This window comes from Tamandua tetradactyla, chromosome 5 (assembly GCF_023851605.1).
Source record: "Tamandua tetradactyla isolate mTamTet1 chromosome 5, mTamTet1.pri, whole genome shotgun sequence".
Classification (NCBI taxonomy): domain Eukaryota; kingdom Metazoa; phylum Chordata; class Mammalia; order Pilosa; family Myrmecophagidae; genus Tamandua; species Tamandua tetradactyla.
Window position 1 is genome coordinate 90,293,411 of NC_135331.1, and position 21,068 is coordinate 90,314,478.

Sequence of the window (21,068 nt, forward strand, 5' to 3'; positions counted from 1 at the left end):
TCTGTCCCCCACCCTGGGAAAGCTGCGTAAAAGAAGAAAGGGAATGTCATCTCCAGGGAAGAAAAACTTCCCTTGAAAAAATCAACCATACCCCTAACCACAAAACATTTTATTTACAAAATATAAATACTGAATACTATACATCAGGCCCTGTCACCAATGGAAATGAGGCCAAAGCCCTCCTGGGGTGGGGGTGGGGGTAATGCCAAAACTAGAGGGGAGGTGCCTGAGTAAAGGGCAAAGTTTTATCTCCCACCCGGAGAAGGAAAAGCTGTTCTCCATTTAGCGTCCACTAAATGGGCAGTTTGGGGGGAGGGGGGGTTAGCCAGGAGGAGGAAGCAGGCAGTAGGGCCTGGCTCTGAAGGCCAGGCCAGGCCAGGGGGATCAGTTCATGTCTTCAGGTCCAGCAAAGGCATCCGCTTGTGCTGGTAACCACTCTGCCAGCCATGAGTGACCTGCGCAGGAGGAGACCACACCACAGAGCCTGGCATCAATGGCATAATCCTGGCTGACGCCCTCCACTGGCCCCAGTCCCGAAGAGGTGGTCTCAGGACAGGCCGAGGCTCTAATTTCAGGGCTGAGCGTGGGTGAGCACAGCAGCACCCCCCAACCCCTGCCCTAAAGTGCTCACCTTGGGGTCTCCTACATCCGAGAGTAGCTCCTGCTCAGCCTCGTGCAGTTCCTCAGCGGGGTCATAGCTGTACATGGGGAGCAAGTGGTGGCGAAGCCGGTCCACCCTGGGGAGCCAGGGAGGTGGTTCAGCCTAGAGACCCCATTTCCCTCCAGATGGGCACTTTGCAGTTCATGTGTCCTGGGCATGCTGGGTCTCAATAAAGAATACGTGCCCATCTCTGCCATGTGGCTTCTCCCCAGTGGGTAAGTTGGGGCTGGGGCAGGGGAAACCCAAGAGTGGGGTATAGGGGATTTCAGACTTGTGTCAGGGTCACTGAGGGGCCTCCTACCTATATGCAGAGAACTCACATCCTATGGGGAAAATCGTAAGCAGACTTGGGATATGTGGAGGCAAGGCAGGGGAGGGTGGGGATGTACCACTGGGGGCAGGGTCCCCACCCAGAAGACACTTACCGCTTTTTCTTCTGGACATACATCACCTGTAACAGATAAAGTACTATGGAGACTTCTGAGTCCAAGAAGGCCCCAAAGCCAGAGGGGATCCACTTCCCCACCCTTCACCCCTATAAAATGAGGATGGCTGACATGAGCTGTGTGCAGCCTGGACCAGATCCACCCAGTCCTGGCCTTAGCAAAGGGGTGGGGGGTGGGGGGGGGGGGTACGGCTCCTTACCACAGCCACAACCACCCCGACCAGGGTGATCAGGAAGAATGGTCCCAACACATAGCCCACCATTGAGTCGCTGTTGGCCTGGGGGGCGTTGGGCACGGTGGTGTTGCTCATGACATCAGCAGCTGCAGCCCAAGCCAGAAGGCTGGGGAAGTCAGCATGGGCAGTGGTGTTTCGGGAGGGTGCCTCCACTGGGCTCCCTGGGGAGGAGGAAGGGATGTTATTTCACCCAGGGTGAAGTTCAAACTCTGGATCCTCTCCTGTGAGGTGGAGATGTATGAAAACTTAGGTCAGACAGTGGGACCAGAGAGTCTCTGGGGTAAATGTACTGGATCCAAACTCTCCCTTAACTCTCAGTAACTCCTGGGTGGGAAGGGGACCAAGTGAGAGACCATACCTGAGCACTGGGCCTGAGCCCTGCTCAGTTCCTATACTCCAATTGGAGTGGGGTCCAGTTTTGGTGCTGGCTAAAGGTTTGCAGTTCCCAACTCAGGTCCCTGGCTGCTGCTCTAGACTTCCTGGGACACTGGGCAGCTGGCACCATCCAGGGAACAAATAGGGAGATGAGATAAACATCAAAGGATCTGGCACTGAAGCCTAGAGGTGAGGTGGGAGCCTGTGAAGGAGCCTGCCTGTCCTGGGCAGATACCCACATGAGGCTATGGGGCCATGCCTGGACTCAATGCCCTCCTCTGTCTCTGGTGTCACTAGACATCAAGCTGTCTCTCCCGCAGATCTCATGTGCCCAAGTGGGCAGGGAATGTTGTGACTGGACTGTATCTGTCAGGTGATGTCAACTCCCCTCTGGTTCCCAGCCGGGGCTCCGACAGAGTCCCTCTTCTCCTGGCCTGACAGGGCAGAAGTGCAGAGAGTCAGCCCCGTGGACAGATACAAGGAGATCGCCTTGGGGCAGCTGCACGCTAGTTCCCAGAAACCGCTGACCCCTGTTCGCCTGGGTCTCGATCATAGGACAAGGTCTGAATGAGCTACCTGTCCCCGTCTCTGTGGGACAGGGGCTTGCCCGCACCCAGTGGCGTCCTCACTACGGTCGTGGGGGGCATGTCTGGATGAGGAGAATGACAGGCCACTCCTGGGATGCGGGCCAGCAGCGCGGGGTTGGATGGGTGGAGGTAATTACCACGGCGCAGGGAGACTCAGGCCGTGGGAGAGGCGGGGGATTGGGTCCACACGGAGCGGCCGCCTGCGCCTGGGCATCCCGACAACCCGGCATCCACGCACCGTGAGGCGTGGACCGTGCCCACGCTCCGCAGCCCCGCAGACCCCGCCAATGCGGCCATGCCTTACCTCCCGCCGCTGCAGCCCTGACAGGAACGCCCTCGGTTGGCTCGCGAGCCCCGGAAGAGCCGGCAGGCGCGTGATCAAAGGACCCGGGGAAATGGGGGGGGGGCCTCAAGGCAGGGGCGCAGCCAATCCGATGGCGAAAGGCGAACGAGCCGGCAGACCTCTGGAGTAGCCAATCCGGAGGCGGCAAGTGGGCGGAGCGAAGATGGGAGCGTCTGGGATTGCAGGGTCCACCCGGCAACGGCAGGGGGTAGCCGAGGGCCGCGCTGCGGGGGGAGGAGGGTGCGCGAAAGGGAGCCCGGTGGGCGGGAGCGCGCGCGCGCGGTTTCCCGGCATCCCCCGGGGCCGACCTCAGCCCTGGCCTAAGTTCTCAGGTTCGCGAGTGATCCCAGGCGTCGGTTGCCCGGTAGAAGTGTTTCCCACTTCGCCCACCTCTCTGGTTGTAGCCCATGGACAGGGACCGGCTACGCTTTAACTTTGTGCACAGGCGTGTGGAGACTGGATCCGCGGGACTTAACGACAGGAACCTGTCCCGGTCCAACAAAGTCTCCATTAGTGTCTGTTGAACCCTCAAAACCAGCAAGGGCGTAGACTGGCCCTTTGGGCTGTGCTCAGCGGATGGAGGCAGGCAGACTTGGATTAGGTTTTGCCGAGCCCTGGGACTCTCTCTGTGCCTAAGTTTTAACACCTGTAAACAAGCTGTTGTGAGGGTTTAATGATGACATGGGTAAAGAGTCCGGCACATAGTATGCCCTAAATGCTAAGTTCCTTTCGTTCACCTCCTAATGGTGGGGCAGGCAGTGGACAGGGCACAGACAGAGCAACAGGGTGAGGTTTCCCAGGGTCACAGACAACTTGATAAGTAGGGTAAGCTTTTCAGAGCTCTTATGCCCAGGTAATTTAAATATTGCATGCTTATCGGGGACATCTGGATAAGATTGGTGGATTATATCAGTGTTGATACCCAGATGGTGATATTGAACTATAGTTTTGTAAAATGTCACCTGAAGAATCTAGGCAGTGTGTACAACAATACTATTTCTTATAACTGTGTGTAAATATACAACTGTATAAAAAATGTGTGTCTGTGTAGTTTTGTATCTGGCCCTCAAAAAAATAAAAGTCACAAGCTTGCCATGTTGCTTTTTGAAAATGTAACTTTTGAAAGTCATCACCTGTGTTATCTAATATTTTCACCTCAGAAATGTTACCCCCCCCCCCCGTAAATATTTCACAATCAATTAAGTTGGGAAAACCCAGGACTTTGGTAGGTGATGAGAGCCATTCCAAAACCTAAAGGCTGTGGCAGCTAAAACAGGCTCGTGGGCCCTCCTGGGTCTGTGGGTAGTACTCGAGATAAAAAGGATGGCCTCGGTTGCCGTATCATGCCAGAGAAGCCTTGGGGCATGTACGAGGAACTGGGAGGCAGGCCTTGCTCACCAGAGGCAGTCAAAGGTGTGGCCTTGGGTGAACCACTTGGTGTAGTCTGGCTCTGTTTCCTCGGGCACTTCCAGAAAAGGCTGGGCGAAGGCATTCTGGTACAGAAGTTGGCCCAGCTGGAGACCAGAGGATAGACCAGAACTCTGGGCTTTCGCCTCCAGACACCACCACAATTGGAGTGGAGAATCAAGAATGGAGGGAAAGAATTAGAGAAAGGTCTGGATCTGGAGATTCTAGGTGACTCTCCTGGTGCTTTCAGGCCTTTCAGTCTGTATGGGGAGGTCACCCACCCTAGGCCTCTGTCAGAGTTGAGGGCAGAGGGAAGAGGCCACTTCTCCAGGCAGGACCTGCCTCATCTTGCATGGAAGTGGGAGTCAAGTGATGAGCTTTACAGCCCAGGCCCCCTTGGCCTCCCACATGCCCAACCTTAATTCACCATTCACAGGTCTTCCAACCTCACATCTTGAGCTCTTCAGGAGCAGGCCTGGTGGTCATGTGGTCTAGGCTGGTGTGTAAAAAGGGCTCAGACAATCAGCATGTTTTCACTTCCCTCACTCCTAGGACAGAACACCCTTGTGAGCTAGGTAGGGCATATGGGGCAACCCCCATTTACAAACAAGCTAAGGCCCTGAGCAGTACTACAGCTTCCCAAGGCCCTTGGCTTGGTCATCAGGGGCAGGACAGAACAGGATTCCAGGTAGGGCTTTCTTCCTGAACAGCTCTGCCATTTGCAGCTCCTCCAGGGCTGCAGTTGAGGCCTGGTTTCTTTCTGGGTTGAGGCTTTGGGTCCCCTATGAGTATCCCCCCAAGTCCAGTTGGGGAACATTCTGGCCTTCCCTGTCCTCTTCATCTAGTCACCACCTCAGGAAGAAGGGTAGCTAGGGTGGGGCTGAGGCTGCACTGTGCGGTCCACCTTGAGTTTTGACTGTGCCCTTAGCCATGCTACTGTGGTTAGTCCCTTGGTTTGTGTATCCACTTCCACTAATGCTGTTGCTCATCCTCCTCTCCTGTTCCGGAGTTACCTGAAAAATCCTAAAAGCAAGACCTAAAAGACCAAACTGTCTTCAAGTAACTTAACTGCATTCCAAAACAAAGTTCAAGAGGATTTATAGGAACATAAAAACATGCACCCCAACAATTGACAATGTCTAGGATCCAGTAAAAAATATTCAGGCATGCAAAGAAGGAGAAAATCATATAATAAGGAGAATAAACAATCAATTGAAATTAACGCAGAACTGTCACAGATATTAGAACTAGCAAAGAATATCATTAATACAGTCATAAATTTATTCCATATGTTCAAAAATTTAAGTAGAGATGTATATATCAAATTGAACTTTTAAGGATGAAAATTATAATGTCTGAGATGAAAAATATACTGGATGGGATTAATGGCAGATTAGATGTTGCAGAAGAAAAGGTAAAGTGAAGTTGAAGGTAAAAAAAAAAAAAACCTACCCACAATGAATCAGAAAAAAGAAACAGAAAAGAAAGAAAAAAGAAAAGAACATAAATGTTATGGTTGGGTTCATGTTACAATTTGGCCAGGTGATGGTGCCCAGGTGTTTGGCCAAGCCAAGCACTGGCCTAACCATTACTGCAAGGACATTTCCTGGCTGATTAATAAACTGGAAGGCTGGTCTATTAAATCATCAGCATGTTGATTGCATCCACGACTGATTACATCTGCAGTTGGCCAAAGGGAGTGTCTTCTATAATTAGTGATATTTAATCTAATCAGCTGAAGGCTTTAAAGGAGAAGTCAGAAGAAAGTATCTCTTTGCTTCAGCCAGAAGTGTCTTCTGGGGGATTCACTGGAGCTGTCAGCTTATGGCTTGCCCTAAGGAATTTGGACTTGTGCATCCCCACAGTTGCATAAGAAACCTTTATAAAATCTCTGATTTACAGGTATTTCCCGTTAGTTTTGTTTCCCTAAAGAATCCTAATATAATCAGTAAACTGTAGGACAATTTCCAGATGGAAATCTGGATTTACTTGCAGGAATGAAAAGCACTGGAAATAGTAACTATATATTTACTCAAATATATATAAAAATTTTATCTTATTAACCCTTTTAAAAAAGATATTTTGCTTAAAAAATGATGATGATGTATTCTGGGGTTTATAAAATACAATGTACGACATTAGGAGAAGCACAGGCAGATAAATGGAAATATACTATTATAAGTTTCACTTATAAAGGAGGTTAAATAATATCATTTGAAGGTGGACCGTGATAAGTTAAAGATGAATGCTAGATACATTAAAGCAACAACTAAAATGCAAAACAGAATTATAGCAAATAAACCAACAGAAAAGGTAAAATTGAATAATGAAAAATACAGACTTGATCCAAAGGAAGGCTGGAAAAGAGAAAAGGGAACAGAAAAGATCTGGGACAAATAGAAAATATATAGCAAGATGAAAGACTTAAATGTAACCATATCAACAAGCATATTAAAGGCAAATGCTCTAAACAACCCAATTAAAAGGCAGAAGTTGTCAGAGTGAGTGAAAAAGCAAGACCCAACTATATGCTGTACCCAAAGCAGGCATTTTATTTTATTTTATTTGCATGGCAAGCACCGGGAATCGAACCCAGGTGTCCGGCACAGCAGGTGAGAATTCTGCCACTGAGCCACCATTGCATCACCCACAAGCAGGTGTTTTAAACTAAAGACTCAAATAAGTTGAAAGGAAAAGGATGGAAAAAGATAAACCATGCTTATACTCGTCAAAAGAAATCTGGAAGGACTGTATTAATACCGAAGTTGACTTCAGAGCAGAGAATATTACCAGGGATTAGTGGCCATTTAATAATGATAAACGGGTTAATTAACCAAGAACATAACTATCCTAAATATTCATGTTATTAAACCAGTTGAGTTTCAAAATATATAAAGTGAAAACTGGTAGATGGCAAGGAAAAATGGAAATCATAACTGATAAAAACAAGTAGGTATGTTTTACAACTAACTGTTGTGCTATGCTTTTAAATTTATTGCTTTTTTGTATATTTGTTATTTTTCACACACAAAAAGAGTTGATTGTGATGATAAAAAAAATACTTAAGCCCTCTAACCTCCTATATTCTGGAGCAGCTAGAAGGAAAAATATGAGAGGCTTGTATACTAGCCCACGACAAACTCTGGGATCTGTACTGTAACTACTTGTTGAAGAGTGCTTTGAAAATTATTGCTTTTTTCTTTCTTTGCTTTGTATACATGTTATACTATACAGTAAAAAAGTTAAAAACAGAAACAAAACAAGTAGACCGAGAATCAGGCAGGATATTGGAGACTTGAAGTACTCTCAACCAGCTCGACCTGATTGACTTCTGTAGAACATTCCCCCCTAACAATAGCAGAAGGCAAATTCTTCTCAAGGGCACACAGAGCATTCGCCAAGATGGACCATATCATGGGCCATAAAACATGTCAATAAATTCAAAAGGATTCAGGCCATATAAAGTATGTTTAATTCCACAGTGGAATTAAATTAAAAATCATTTACAGAAAGAGCCTTAGAAAACCTCCAAATATTTGGGAACTGAGCAACACCCTTCTAAGTCAAAGAAGAAATCAAAGAATAATTAGAAAATATTTTGAACTGAATGAAAATTAAAACACAACACACCAGAATTTGTGACGCGTCTCTGAAATAGTACTGAAAAGTTTTTAGCACTAAACACCTTTTCTGTTTGAATAAAAAAGGTCTCAAATCAATGACCTCAACTTCTACTGTAAACAATGAGTAAAAGAAGAGCAAATTAAACCAACATAAGCAGAACAAGGAAATAACAAAGATCAGTACAGAAGTCAATGAAACAGAAAAATAGAGAAAATTAATGAAATCTAAGGGAGAACTTCATGTCAATATATTTGACAACTTAGATGAAGTGGAGAAATACACTGAAAGATGCAAATTACCAAAGAACAACTTAAGAAGGAATAGATAGCCTGAATGGCCCTTTATTAAAGAAATGAAATTGTTGTTAAAAACCTTCCCACAAGCCAGGCATCTCTGCAGAGTCACAGCAGTTTCTTGCCCAACAGGGCTTCAACTAAGCACCCCCGCCACCTCCTCAGAGCATCCTGGGAGCGCCCCAAGGCTCCCACTGCTGCCTCTCCTCAGCTGCCTGCTAGGATGACCATGTCCCTTCCAAATGTGCCAGAACTACAGCCAGAACTTGGAGGTCCCCATCCATGGCCAGATCAACCTGGGGCTGTACGCCGTCTACACCTACCTGTCCATGTCTCACTCCTTCCACCAGGATGACGTGGCTTTGAAGAATTTTTTTTTCTCTGCTTTTCCTGAATTTTACTTAAAGGAACTGTTGTTTTGGCATCACAGTTTCTCATCATGGTGGAATCATGATAGAATCACAGGTTACTGATGCTAGAAGAAACATTTTTGGTCCTAATACCCAGTCGTTATCAAATGCTGCTCCTGAGATCCATGCCGGGGCTGACAAATTTTCACCAGTCTGACGCAGTAGTCCTTGGGCAGTGTTCTTGGAATAATCTTGTTTGCTGAATCATTGTTGAACTCTTCCTTGGCTTTGAAGAATTTTGCAGAATAGTTTCTTTACCAGTCTCAGGAGGAGAGGAAACATGCTGAGAAACTTATGAAGCCAGAGAACCAATGACATGGCGGAATCTACCTTCAGGATATGAAAGAAATGTTTCGTGATGACTGGGAGAACGGGTTAAATGGAACGAAGCGTGCCTTACCCTCAGAAAAGAAAGGTGAAGCAGTCACTCCTGGCACTCCTGGCACTGCACAAACTGGCCACTGACAAACACAACCCCCAGTTGTGTGACTGTTTTGAGACATATTACCTGAATGAGCAGGTGAAATCCCTAAAACATTTGGGTCTCGGTGTAGGCAACTTGAGCAAGCTGGGAGCCTGGGAATCTGTCTTGGCAGGCTACCTCTTTGGTAACACAGCGTGGAAAACAGTGATGAGAACTAAGCCTTAGGCTGGCTTCCCCATAATCGTGGGTCTAACTTCTGTGTTCACCACCACAGCACCTGCATTTTAGGTAAATGTAAAGGTTTACCTTTACATTTTCTATAATTTGTTTCATTTGTACCATTACTTCAAATAAAGCAATTTGTTATCTTCCCTCCCCTTCTTCCCACACCCCAAAATCTTCCCTCTAGGCCCAGATAGCTTCACTGATAAATTCTAACATTAAGAAAGAAATTATACCAAAACATAATCACGCTAATAATAGTATCTAGTAATAAAACAGTACTGAGAAATAATGCAAAGATTCTTCCACAAAATTAAAGAGGATGGAGGGAATACGTTCCAACTCATTCTGTGAGCCCTTTATTCTGATATCCAAACAAGACAAGGACATTACAAGAAAACTACAGAGTAATAGCTCTCATAAACACAGATACAAAAGTTCTAAACCAAATTTAGAGCATGACCAAATGGAGTTTGTCCTAGGAATTCAGGGTTGGTTTAATATTTACAAAGCAATGTAGTTCATTATATTAAACTAAAAAAGAAAAAAAAACATATGATCATGTGAATAGACAGAAAAAGCATTTGACAAAATCCAACATCCATTTCTGATAAAAACTCCCAGCAAACAAAAGAGGGCTTCTTCAACTTGAAAGAGCGTCTACAAAAATATCATACTTTATGATAAAGGGCTGAATACTTTCCTCTTTAGATCAGGATAAGGATATATTCAACACTATACTGGAAGTTCTAGACAGTGCAAAAAATCAAATGAAATAAAATAAAATATAAGGCATCCAGATTGGAGAGGAAGAAATAAAACCCTCGTTATTTGCAAACCACATGATGTCTATACAGAAAATCTAATGAAATCTCGAAAAATACTACTAGACTAATAAGTGAGTTTAGCAGGGTTGCGGGATACAAGATCAATATGCAAAAATCAGTTGTATTTCTATACACTGCCAACAATCAATCCAATTAAAATAAAGATCATTTACAATAGCATCAACAATATAAGATACACAGGGATTACATTAATCTCCTTTTGCTGCTATAAGAAATTGCCACAAATTTAGAGGCTTAAAACAACAGGAATTATTTACAGTTCATGGGGTCAGAAGTCCCACACAGGTCTCACTGGGCTAAAAGTTGTCGGTAGGGCTGCATTCCTTTTGGAGGCTGTTGGTGAGCCATTTTTGTGCCTCTTCTAGTGGAGACTGCCTGGATTCCTTGGCTAATGGCCCCTTTCCAAATTCAGTGCCAGCAATGGCAAGTTGAAACCTTACATCTCATCACTATAACCTTGTTTCTATCATCAGCCCCTCTGATTCTGACTCTTCTGCCTCCCTTTTCCACATTTTAAGGACCTTTGTGATTACATTGGGCCCATCCAGATAATCTGGGATAATCTTATTTAAAAAAAATTTTATTAGCGAAGTAGTGGGTTTACAGAAAAATCATGCATAAAAGCATGGATTCCCATATGCTACCCCTCTACTAACACCTTGCATTGATCATATAACTTTCCAATAACTGTACTATTTTTTTTAAACAAAAGTTACTTTTTGTTCTAGTTTGCTAGCTGCCAGGATGCAATATACCAGAAACGGAATGGCTTTTAAAAAGGGGAATTTAATAAGTTGCTAGTTTATAGTTCTAAGGCCTCAAAAATGTCCAAATTAAAGCAAGGCTATAAAAATGTCCAAATAAAGACACCAACAAAAGGTTACCTTCACTCAGGGAAGGCCAATGAATTTCAGGATCTCTCTCTCAACTGGAAAGGCACATGGCAAACATGGCGACGTCTGCTAGCTTCCTGTACAGGCATCTTGCTTCATGAAGCTCCTCAGGGGCATTTCCTTTTTCATCTCTACAGGTTGTGGCTGGTGGACTCTGCTCTATTGCTCTCCCATCGTTCTCAAGAGGAACTCTCTCCAAAATGTCTCCTCTTTATAGGATTCCAGTAAACTAATCAAGACCCCACATAGAATGGGTGGAGACATGTCTCCATCTAATCAAGTTTAATACCCACAATTGATTGAGCCACATCTCTGTGGAGATAATCTAATCAAGTCTCCAACCTGTGGTATAGAATAGAGATTAGAAGAAACTGTTAATCCCACAAGACTGATTAGGATTAAACCATGGCTCTTCTAGGGCACATATATCCTTTCAAACAAGCACACCCCCCTTTGCCTTGTAACATAACATAGTCACAGGTTCAGGGGACTAGGAAGTAGACATCTTTAGAGGGCATTAGTCTACCCACCACAGGGATAAATCTGACAAAAGATGTGAAAGACCTGTACACTGAAAACAAGTGACTATTGTTGAGAGAAATTAAAGAAGACCTATTATAAGCATATCTGTGAGAGATATACATTATTTGCAGATCAAAGATCCAATATTGATAAGATGTCAGTTCTCCCCCTTTTAAAAGCCACTCTGTTTCTGGCATATTGCATTCCAGCAGCTTACAAACTAAAACAATGGACAGCTTATTTTCCACAAAGATACAAAAGAAATTCAGTGGAGAAAGGATAGCTTTCTGACAAATGGAGCAGGAACAATGGATGTTCACATGTGAAAAAATGAACTTTGATTCATACTTCACAGCATACACAAAAATTAACTTAAAAAAGACAATAGACTTAAATATAAAACCCACCATAAAAATTTTACAAAAAAATGTTAGGAGAAAATTCTTGTGATGTAGATATGGTACCATAAGTACAATCTATACAAGGACAAATTGATAACTTGGACTTCATCAAAATTAAATACTTCTGTTCTCAAAAAGATACTGTTAACACAATGAAAAGACAAGCCACCAGCTGGGATAAAATCTCTGCAAATCATGTATCTGATAAAGGACTTGTATTTTTAGACTATATTAAAAACTCTCAAAACTCAATAATTAAAAAAAATAAATAATAAAATAATGGGCAAAAGATTTGAACAGACACTTCACCAAGGTATATGGGTGGCACATGACGAAATGTTCAGCATCATTAGTTATAAGGGAGTTGCAAACTGCAATGATATACCACTACATAAGAATGGCTAAAATTAAATACTGACTTCATTCCAACTATTGACAAAGATACAGAAGAATTGAGACTCTCATACACTGTTGGCAGAAATGTAAAATGATGTAACCACTTTGGAAAAGAGTTTTGCAGTTTCTTAGAGAGTTAAGCATGTCTATACTTGGAAATGGAAAAATGGGCAATTTTATATTGCATATGTTACTACAATAAAAAAAAGGAAACCTGCCCTTTGATCTAGCCATTCTATTAAGTATCTACCCTAAAGAAAAGGAAATATCTGCCCATACTAAGACTTGTACAATAATGTTCATACCAGCTTTGCTCCAAATTGGAAACAACCCAAAGTTTGGGTGAATGGATAAACAAATTGTAGTATATGAAGTTAATGGAATGCTTCTCAGTAATAAAAAGCAACTATTGATTCATTCAACATCAGGTAAGAATCTTAAAATATGAAGTGTGAACGAGACATGATCTCACACCCACCAGAATGGCCATTATCAATAAAACAGAAAATGACAAGTTCTGGAGAGGATGTGGAGAAAGAGGCACACTTATCCACTGTTGGTGGGAATGTCAAATGGTACAACCACTATGGAAGGCAGTTTGGTGGTTCCTCAGGAAGCTAAGTATAGAATTGCCATATGATCCAGCAATACCATTGCTAGGTATCTACTCAGAGTACATGAGGGCAAGGACACAAATGGACATTTGCACAGTAATATTTATAGCAGTATTATTTACAATTGCCAAGAGATGGAAACAGCCCAAATGTCCATCAACAGATAAGTGGCTAAACAAGCTGTGGTATATGCATACGATGGAATATTATGCAGCCGTAAGACAGAATAAAGTTATGAAGTATGTAACAACATGGATGGACCTTAAGGACATTATGTTGAGTGAGATTAGCCAGAAACAAAAGGACAAATACTGTATGGTCTCACTAATATGAACTAACATTAATGAATGAACTTGGATAATTTCAGTTAAGAACAGAAGTCATCAGGAAATAGAAATAGGGTAGATTTTGGGTAATTGGAACTGAAGGGATACAGATTGTGCAACAGGACTGATTGTAAAAATTCAGAAATGGATAGCACAATAGTACCTAACTGTAATACAATAATGTTACAACACTGAATGAAGCTGAATGTGAGAATGATAGAGGGAGGAGGTCTGGGGGCACAAAGGAAATCAGAAGGAAAGATAGACGATAAAGACTGAGATGGTATAATCTAGGAATGCCTAGAGTGTATAATGATACTGACTAAATGTACAAATTTAAAAATGTCTTTGACACATTTCCAAGAAAGGTTTATTATGTCCTGATAACCTACTCATGTATTTGAATAATGGTTAAACCTCCCCTTCATGAAATATCAAATTAGAAAAAAATATGTAAATTGAAAAGAACTATAAGCTCAAAGAAAATTGAGCTATCAATCCAATAGACCAATAAAATAGTGTTAATCTCCTGTAATATATGAGAAGATTGTTCACAATTTTCTTAAAACAACTAATCTTTTTGAAGTCAGAAAATTCCATTGAATTGTCTCTAATATTAATATTTAAGTTCTAAAGCAATTGTTATAAAATGAAACAAAATATGTAGTTGGTTTATTGAACTCTCTAAAGAATATGAAGGAATTTATATTCACATTTTTAATCAAAGTTATTTTTGGACAAAAAATCATTGTTGAATAAATCCTTATTTAAAAAAAAAATATCTTTGAATGAGGAAGAACAAAGAAATGCCAATACTGCAGGGTGTTGAAAATAGATGTAATTCATATTTTAAAACTTTAACTTATGTGTGAGACTAAAGCAAAAAATGTTTATTTTGTACAAAGTGTATATTTCGACTACTGCATTTCCTAATATAACTTATGTGGACAGCTTAATTGAACACCATAAGTACAGGGAACCTTGAGTAGGGCATGAGATTTTGTAGGTTTGTCCAGAGTGATGCCCCGATAAATCCCAGAGTGATTTGAACAGTGAATTAAAAAGTATTTGCAAAGTCCCCTTGGGGGAATGGTGAGAAAGGGGAAAAATTCACCTTCCCCAAGTGGAGAATTCTTGATATTCTCACAAGCAGAGGGGACAACCAAAGCAATAGACTGAGCCCCCAATCTTGGAGTTTGTTCATAAGAAACTTAACCTCGCAAAGGATAGGCTAAACCTACTTAAAATTAGGCCTAAGAGTTGCTCAGATGCAGCCTCTCTCTCTCTCTCTCAGCCAACACAAGCAAACTCACTGCCCTCCCCCTCTCTACATGAGACATGACTCCCAGGGGTGTGGACCTTCCTGGCAACGTAGGACTCAGCATCAAGGGATTGAGAAAACCTTCTCGACAGAAAGGGGGAAGAGAGAAACGAGACAAAATAAAGTGTCAATGGCTGAGAGATTCAGAGTTGAGAGGTTATCCTGGAGGTTATTCTTACGCATTAAATAGATATCACTTTGTTAGTCAAGATGTAATGGAGAGGCTGGAGGGAACTGCCTGAAAGTGTAGAGCTGCGTTCCAGCAGCCATGTTTCTTGAAAATGATTGTATAATGATACAGTTTTCACAACCTGACTGTGTGATTGTGAAAACCTTGTGTCTGATGCTTCTTTTGTCTCTCTTATAGACAGATGAGTAAAACATATGGATTAAAAATAAATAAATAATAGGGGAAACAAATGTCAAAATAAATTTAGTAGATGGAAAAAAAAAGTGACATGTTTAAGCCAGATTAAAAAATTATACAGTATGGTTCTATTTATATAAAATTCAAGAAAATGTTGTGACAGAAAAGTGGATTGCTGTTTGCTTGGAGATAGAGATGGGCAGAGATTGGAAGAGAGAGATCTCAAAGGGTTTGCTTGGAGATAGAGATGGGCAGAGATTGGAAGAGAGAGATCTCAAAGGGTTTGCTTGGAGATAGAGATGGGCAGAGATTGGAAGAGAGAGATCTCAAAGGGGCACAAAGAAACTTTTTTTTTCCAAGGCAGGTTAGTTTAATTTTATCAAAGAAATACTTCCAAACAATACAAATGATACAAATGACACAATTAGAGAGAACAGTGACAAAACAAAGAGACGAATACTGATTATAACTTTATTCCCACAACAGAAGAAGACTTATTTCTGCAATTATTGACCAAAGCCTGACAATTTCAGTAATTGGAGTAAGTGAAAACCCAATTCCCTTTTATTCACAGTCCCGTTTTTTTTTAAAATTTTTTTTATTAATTAAAAAAATTAACAAACAAAACAGTAAGATATCACTCCATTCTACATATACAATCAGTAATTCTTAATATCATCACATAGTTGCATATTCATCATTTCTTAGAACATTTGCATCGATTTAGAAAAAGAAATAAAAAGACAACAGAAAAATAAATAAAACGATAATAGAGAAAAAAAAAGATTATACATACCATACCCCTTACCCCTCACTTTCATTTACCACTAGCATTTCAAACTAAATTTATTTTAACATTTGTTCCCCCCTATTATTTATTTTTATTCCATATATTCTACTCTTCTGTTGATATAGTAGCTAAAAGGAGCAACAGACACAAGGTTTTCACATTCACAGTCTCATTGTGAAAGCTATATCATTGTTCAATCATCATCAAGAAACATGCACAGTCCCGCTTTTAAACAACTTTGATAACCGAATTCAGATAATTTTCAGACTAGAATTGCTGATAAAATGTGGCAGAGTTATCTTCATCAGAAAGCATGTAATTAAACATAAAATAAAAAACACCTTTAGACATTAAGACTTCAGTTTTCTGATGTCTGAGACATATGGAGGCTGGGGGCAGGGCAGTTTTAGTCAAAAGCTGTAAAATCCAGCTACGAGGGAGAAGCAAATTCTGGTGCTTTGTGCCATAGCCTCTCACACTGGCTGCCTGCCCTTGGCACATGGACAGAGAGCAGCTGCGGGGGGCCATCCACAGGCAGTACAGAACTGGAACTGATGGATATGTTCATTATCTTGATTTTGCTGATAGTTTCATAAGCGTATAGAAATGTCAAAACTTAAATTGCATGCTTTAAATATGTGCAGTTTATTGTATGTCAATTATATCTCAAAGCTTAAAAAATGTGAATAAAGAATGCCTTAAAAAAAAAAAAAGAAAGTAATGGAGCACCCAGTGGGAAATCCATGTGCATTTCTTTTATAAATGAGTTAATGTTGGATGAGTCCATGGGCCAATCTCCAGAGATCAGGAAGGAGGAAATACACTGAGAAAGAGGTACCAAGACTCCACAGAAACATCAGACCACCACTTAGACTCAATGTCTCCAAGACTGCCCAAACTGCTTTAACCCCACTACCCCTCACTCACTACCTGTGTGGTCTCAAGTCACTCAATACCTTGCACCGTAGAGTCCCTAACTCCAAAATGGAACTAATAATATCGACTTTATAAATAAGATTATTGATAGGCTGAAAGAAAATATATGGGACAAATATTAGGTAAATAATATATTCTGTAAGTATCAGGGACTATTATTTCTATTTTTATTGCAAGAACAAGTTACTGTTAAGAGTTGGAAAATATACAAAAGGACAAAGAAGAAAATACAATGATCATAATTCCAATCTCAGAGGGTGTTTCCTTCCGGGCCTTTTCACACACTGGCTCTAGTTTTTAAAATAAGAAGTGATGTCTGCACGTTGGCTCCAGCTCAAGTGAAACTGCTCGGTGTTCTGCGTGCAGGCTCCATGCTTTCTCCCTTCCACACCTTTGCTCCAGCTATTCTTCCACCGCCTCTTCCAGTCTGCAGCCCACGCGTCTCTTACCTGAGCTGAGAGCAGGCAGTCATCTCCATGGGTGGGCCCGAGGAAGAGCTCCCAGAGAAGATGCTGGCTGGTATGGCTGGGTGAGCCCCAGGCCCCCACCCTATTCTGGGGTAAGAGGGACAGTGGGTCATGGCAGAGAAGGACCCACAATTTCTGCTTCTAGGATGTGGTGTTGTGGTGGCCTGAGCAGTTGGGGCATCGGGCCTTGGAGTGTGGCCATCACCTTTGTCATTTGGGGGCTGCCTGTACTTGAGGGTGCTTGCAAAGATGGAGTTCCAGGAGCTGGGCCCCTCTCCACCACACTGCTAAGATGACCTCAGTCCCAGTCTCTGCCTAGCCCAGAGCTTGCCCTAATTTTTGGCAAATTAGGGCAACCTGAATGTGGTTCCTCCCTAGACCTCCAAACTGCAAAGGGTTCCCCTTCTAACCAGGTCATTTCCCTGTAACTATCAGGGAGTACCTTTGTTCCAAAACTGGCAGAGCCAAGGCTGGTGGGTGGGAAGCTAGAAGGTGCCCCACCCATCAGGTGCTCTGCATATCCTAAAGGAATGTGATGAGAGACCTAGTGGGTTCTGAGGATGCATTAGAGGGAAGGGGTCAAGGGAGGGAAGCCCACAGGTCAGCCTCTGACAGCACTATAGGCCTGACTTGCAAGGTGTGTTGGTCCTTCTCCTTGACTTTCTTTTGCCTTTAGGAACCTGTCCCTAACCCAACTTATTTCCCCTGTTGTCCTTCAGTCTCCTTCAGGCCTTAGCTCCCTGAAGCTTCACAAAGAGGTGAAGATTAAAGTACCTGTCTCTCAGTATAGATGTGTGGATCTGGGCCCTGGCCCTTGGCCCTGTGCAGGCAGTAGGTGGTCAAGGAATTGTGTGAGCTGATAAAAGAGTACTTTATAGACAGCAGAGCATTAGACAAACATTAGCTGTTATAGTTAGTCCACTCAACTTGCTCAGGTTGAATTCCCCTCAAATAAAACAAACTTCCCCTTACTCCCTTGTTCTTTACTCCCAAACTGCAAGCCTCCATAAGTTCCCCTGTTCTTCCCCAAACTTGGCTTCTTTTGCCTGTCCCAGGCACAGACCTGGCAGGAAATGACCAACTTCCCATTAGCTCCTGCTCCAGGCCAGGGAAAGTTCACAGGATCCTGGGCTGAGAGATTAGGGGAACAAGGGAACAGCAGAAAGAGGGGGTATCCTCCCCCTGAAAAGGCATCCCACCCCTCCAATCTCTTCCCCATGGTTCTTTCCCCCATCTCTGCCCCAACCTTCCCCCTCCCCCCACCCCTAGGTCCCAGCAGCTGCCAGGCAGAGACTTCCAGGGTTGCAGGCTTGTTGGGCCTCTTGCTTCGAGGTTTGGGGAAAAGTGAATGGGGTGTGTATATCTGTGTTTGGGGGATTTAGGAATGGGCAGGGTGACAACGGACATGCATTTCCTTGTGCTGTGGATATCCCCAAAATACCATGTTTCCTTGCTCCTTCCAATAAACATTTCTTGGGTACCTTCTGTGCACCACTGAAAACTAAGAACAGAGATAAATATTCTCCCTGCCTAGAGAAGGCACCTCTATATTGAGGCATGTCCAGGGGACACACAAGCCAGACTGGTGGGAAGGGTCTCAGGGAATGTTCCCAAAGTAGGGCAAAGCACATGTGTATTGGAAATAGGGTGATGCCACGCAGCACATCCGGAGACCTGCAGAAAGTTCTTTGAAGCCATGGGAAAAGAACAGGGCAGATGGCAAGAACTTAGTCTGGAGAGGTGAGCAGGGGACAGATCACAGAAGGTGTTAAAACATTACCTGGAAAGCTATGGGGAACCATTGAAGGTGTTCGGGCAGGATAATGAGTTGCTCAGATCTGTGCTTGAGAAAAATCCCTGTGTTAGGAGAGTGAGGAGGGCTCAAAGAGATGGGGAAGGCAGCCTCCTCAAGAGGCCAACACCTAGCCCAGGCTAGAAATTCTGATGAGAGTTGGACCATGTTAGTGGGAACAGAGAGGAAGAAATGGAATGAAAAGGGTCAAAGCCTTTAAAGAAATGTTGAAAATTGTTTCATCAAACTTGACTATGGTTTTCCATTTATTACCTGTGACCTTGGATCTGCTACTTAACTTCTGTATTCTCCTCTAAAATTTGTTTGATTCATTTTTCACATATGTAAATTTATTTTCATGTATGATGTAAAGTAAGGAATCTAAGTTTATGTTTTCCATTTGGCTAGTCAATGGTTCCAACACCATTTACTGAAGAACTCATCCCTTATCCACCCATGTGCAGTATTTCCTCTGCTCTTACCAAGTTCCCACGTATGCCTAAGTTTGTTTCCACGAATGTATAAGTTTGTTTCTTGTCTACTGTTTTGTTCTATTTCTTAATTTATTCCTACCTAGTGATTCCTGTTTATCACATTTTAAAAATTATTACAGCTTTATATTGTCTTGATACTGACAGGACAAGTGGACTTCCCACTATTCCTTGTAGTTTTTCAAAATTGTCTTGGACATCCTTGGAACTTTATGACTTTTAGACTTAGAATAAGGGGAATACTTAACTTCCTTAAGCCTCCATGTCCTTTAACATAAAATGGCGATAACAGGATCTGCACTTCACAGGATTGCAGAGATTAAAGACTAGACATTAAACACAGGACCTGGCTAAACATAAGGCCTGGGACACAGGAGCACCCAATAGATATGCTTCATCTTCCAAAAATGTCCAACCTGGTAGTCACTGCTCTTTTTTAAAACCTTTGTTGGCTTCCAGTCATGTGGAGTAAAGTTTAAACTCAGCTTGCCAAGCCACGTGACCCCAGCTTACCTTTCCAGCAGCCCTCTTCGCCCTCCCACCCTGCCCCTCTCTTCCCTGCTCACTGTGGCTATCATGTTCCACTATCATGTCCCTGAGCATGGCACCCTGTCCTCTCACAAGTTGTCCCCTTACCCCTCATGTATCCTTAGATGATGCCTCCTCTGGGAAGGCCTCCCTGATCTTGCAGGGAGAGTTATTCCCTGGGGCTTCTTTTACTGGCTATCACTCTATATTGTGATTATTTCTATCTGTTGTGGCTTATTTGCCCTGCTTAGTGAACTCAGTACAGCCCCTAGCATTTTCCTATCAGGTGATCATCTGTAGCCACCATTTAATGATCACTCCCCAATTTAGGTATTACACATCCCCTTTAATTTATTTAACACAACTATCTTGCAAGGTAGACTTCTCTGCCCCCGGAATAGGAAAGAACAGGGACGGTACCGTGTCCAAGATCAAGGAGCCCGTCAGCAGCTGAGCTGAGAACTGAACCCTGAACTAATTCCAGTGCTCATAACACCAATTATATTAGGTGGCCTTTCAATGAATGCTCACCTTTCTTCTCTTAGAATTCTGAGTTTCTTACCTCCATCCCATCCTTCTGTTGTCCTCCCATCTAAGCTCTCCTTGACATCACCACCCCACCCCCAGCTTACCCTCTCCAGGCTGTCACCTCACACCATCTGTCACCCAAGTAGGTGTCTCCGTGAGGACTGTGTGTCCCGGATTTAGCACATTTCTGGTATTCAGGACATAGAACACAGAGCCCCCTGGCTGCGTTCTCAGGTGCTGATAAGTTTGCTGGGTGTCACAAGACCAAAGAGAGAAAAATAAACCCTTTAAGCCCCAATTGTCTGAAATCCTGAAAGTAAATAAGGACACAGTTTCTAACACCAGGCTTTCTTGGGCACAATTATCAGATCTCTGGAGAGGATGGGAGTCAGCCTGACTGGGGGATGAAAAGGAATTCTGCCAACTCAATCTGGCTTGGATGGTCAGAGCTGACACCGGGCATGTCAACAAAGGGCAGAGGAAAAGCAAAGAAACCTACATCATGACACACTGGTGCTGGTTCCCAGAAACTTCAGAGCTGCATCAATGTTCTTCAGGCTTATTTCCTTTTTTGGGGTGTATGTGTGCATGGGCCAGAAACTGAACCCAGGTCTCCCATGTGACAGGCAAGCATTTTACCACTCTACTATTTGTGCACCCCTTATTTCCTCTTTTCGCCTATACTCAAAGCTTTAGGAGCTTCTTTAGATATATATATTTCCTCTATCCACAAATTCTGCAGGCTGCCGGGAGACCTCCAAACTGCAGAGAGATAGTCTCAAACCTTGTACTAATCTTCTGAGAATGAAATGAAAACAATC

The 21,068-nt window shown here is 43.0% G+C and overlaps 1 protein-coding gene across 4 annotated transcripts; it reads right to left on the reverse strand.

Annotated features, from left to right (window-relative positions):
• Positions 1 to 98: 98 nt before the first annotated feature.
• SMIM29 (small integral membrane protein 29) lies at positions 99 to 2,688 on the reverse strand. Of its 4 annotated transcripts, none has more exons than XM_077161526.1 (5): positions 2,609 to 2,688; positions 1,367 to 1,503; positions 1,087 to 1,112; positions 632 to 737; positions 99 to 455 (listed from the first exon to the last, which is right to left on the reverse strand). In XM_077161526.1, exons 2-5 carry the CDS (start codon positions 1,415 to 1,417, stop codon positions 390 to 392), a joined length of 249 nt encoding a protein of 82 aa, XP_077017641.1. In that variant the 5' UTR covers positions 1,418 to 1,503; positions 2,609 to 2,688; the 3' UTR covers positions 99 to 389. The 4 variants fall into 4 exon arrangements, with proteins under 4 accessions (XP_077017641.1, XP_077017640.1, XP_077017638.1 ...); XM_077161525.1 differs by having other exon boundaries at positions 632 to 698; positions 1,307 to 1,503; XM_077161523.1 differs by having other exon boundaries at positions 1,307 to 1,503.
• Positions 2,689 to 21,068: the final 18,380 nt, after the last annotated feature.